Source organism: Acanthamoeba castellanii, assembly GCF_000313135.1.
Source record: "Acanthamoeba castellanii str. Neff unplaced genomic scaffold scf7180000084723, whole genome shotgun sequence".
Taxonomy (NCBI): domain Eukaryota; phylum Discosea; order Longamoebia; family Acanthamoebidae; genus Acanthamoeba; species Acanthamoeba castellanii.
In genome coordinates, this window is record NW_004457307.1 from 62,347 (window position 1) to 63,493 (window position 1,147).

At 61.4% G+C, this 1,147-nt stretch overlaps 1 protein-coding gene across 1 annotated transcript; it reads left to right on the forward strand.

Annotated features, from left to right (window-relative positions):
• Positions 1-647: 647 nt before the first annotated feature.
• ACA1_156750 (uncharacterized protein) lies at positions 648-1,147 on the forward strand (the record flags this gene model as incomplete). The annotated part of the gene is made up of 1 exon (XM_004334507.1): positions 648-1,147. A coding segment is annotated over one exon (500 nt), but the record flags the coding sequence as incomplete, so codon positions are not given.

The following is a 1,147-nucleotide window of genomic DNA, read 5'->3' on the forward strand; positions in this document are numbered from 1 at the left end:
GTTTCCCGTGCCAGCGGAGGCTCCACCCAGCAGCGGGCAGTTTTACGGGGCACCACCACAACAGCAACAGCAGCCCTACGGCTATCCTCCACTATCATCGCAGCAGCCACAACAGTTCGACGCGGCTGGCTATCTTCAGCCGCAGCAGCCGCAGCCACCCTACGGCAGCGGCTACTCTCCACTCCCGCCCACAACGCAATACTATGGGCACGGAGGGCCATCTGCACTTCTGCCTCTGCCCTCTGCGCCCACACACCACCCTACACCACCGGCAACCACACCCGTCCCCTACCATCCCGCACACCAGCCGCCACCGCCCTTCGGTGGTCCACCAGCCACCTTCACTCCAGGCATGCCTCCTCCGCAACAGCCAACCCTCCCACCGCCAACGGCTCCCTACGATCCCTTTGCGCCCCTTCAGTTCCCTTCACATACCTACCAGTGATGTAGTGCAAGTTGTGAGTACAGAGATTGGTTTGTCGCGACTTCGCGTGTGTGTGTGCCGTGTTGTTTGTGTGTTCTTTCTCGCAAGATCGCTCGTGGTGTTTGTCGTCGACCTCGTTCTTCACCCAAAAAGAGAGGAAAAGGAAGAGAAGACAAAATTATATAAAAGAAGTGAAAGCTCTGCGCGAAGAGCAAAAGCGGCGATGGAGCAGCACCATGGTGGCGGGGTGCAGGGGCTGGGCAAAGCAGGCAAGCTGCTGCAACCCCACGAGCGGGCGATGGTGGAAAGTGGAGAGCTGCGCAACGTGACGCACCACGGCGCGTCGGCCATTTGGCTGGAGGCGGCTTCGAAGGCGCCCGGCCCCGGTCGCACGCTCGTCTACCGACCGATGGGCGATCTCGAGGCTCTTCATGTGGTTGCCCACAACCAGCTGCCCTCCACGCAGCCCTACCAGGCCATAATCGAGGGCGAGGCTGGGCGGACCTACGCCGAAAAGTACCTCGCCGGTAAGAAGTGGGTCGACACGGCCCCCACCACGGTCATGGAATTCGATTGCCCGGCGCAATTGATCGAAGCCCTGTTCGCCATCCAGCACAAACCCGAAGACGGTGCCATGTCGATGGGCCTGGGTCACAAGGCTGGTGGCGGTCTGCCACTCTTCAACCAGAGCCTCGCGGACGGGTCCACAACATGGCGCGTGGT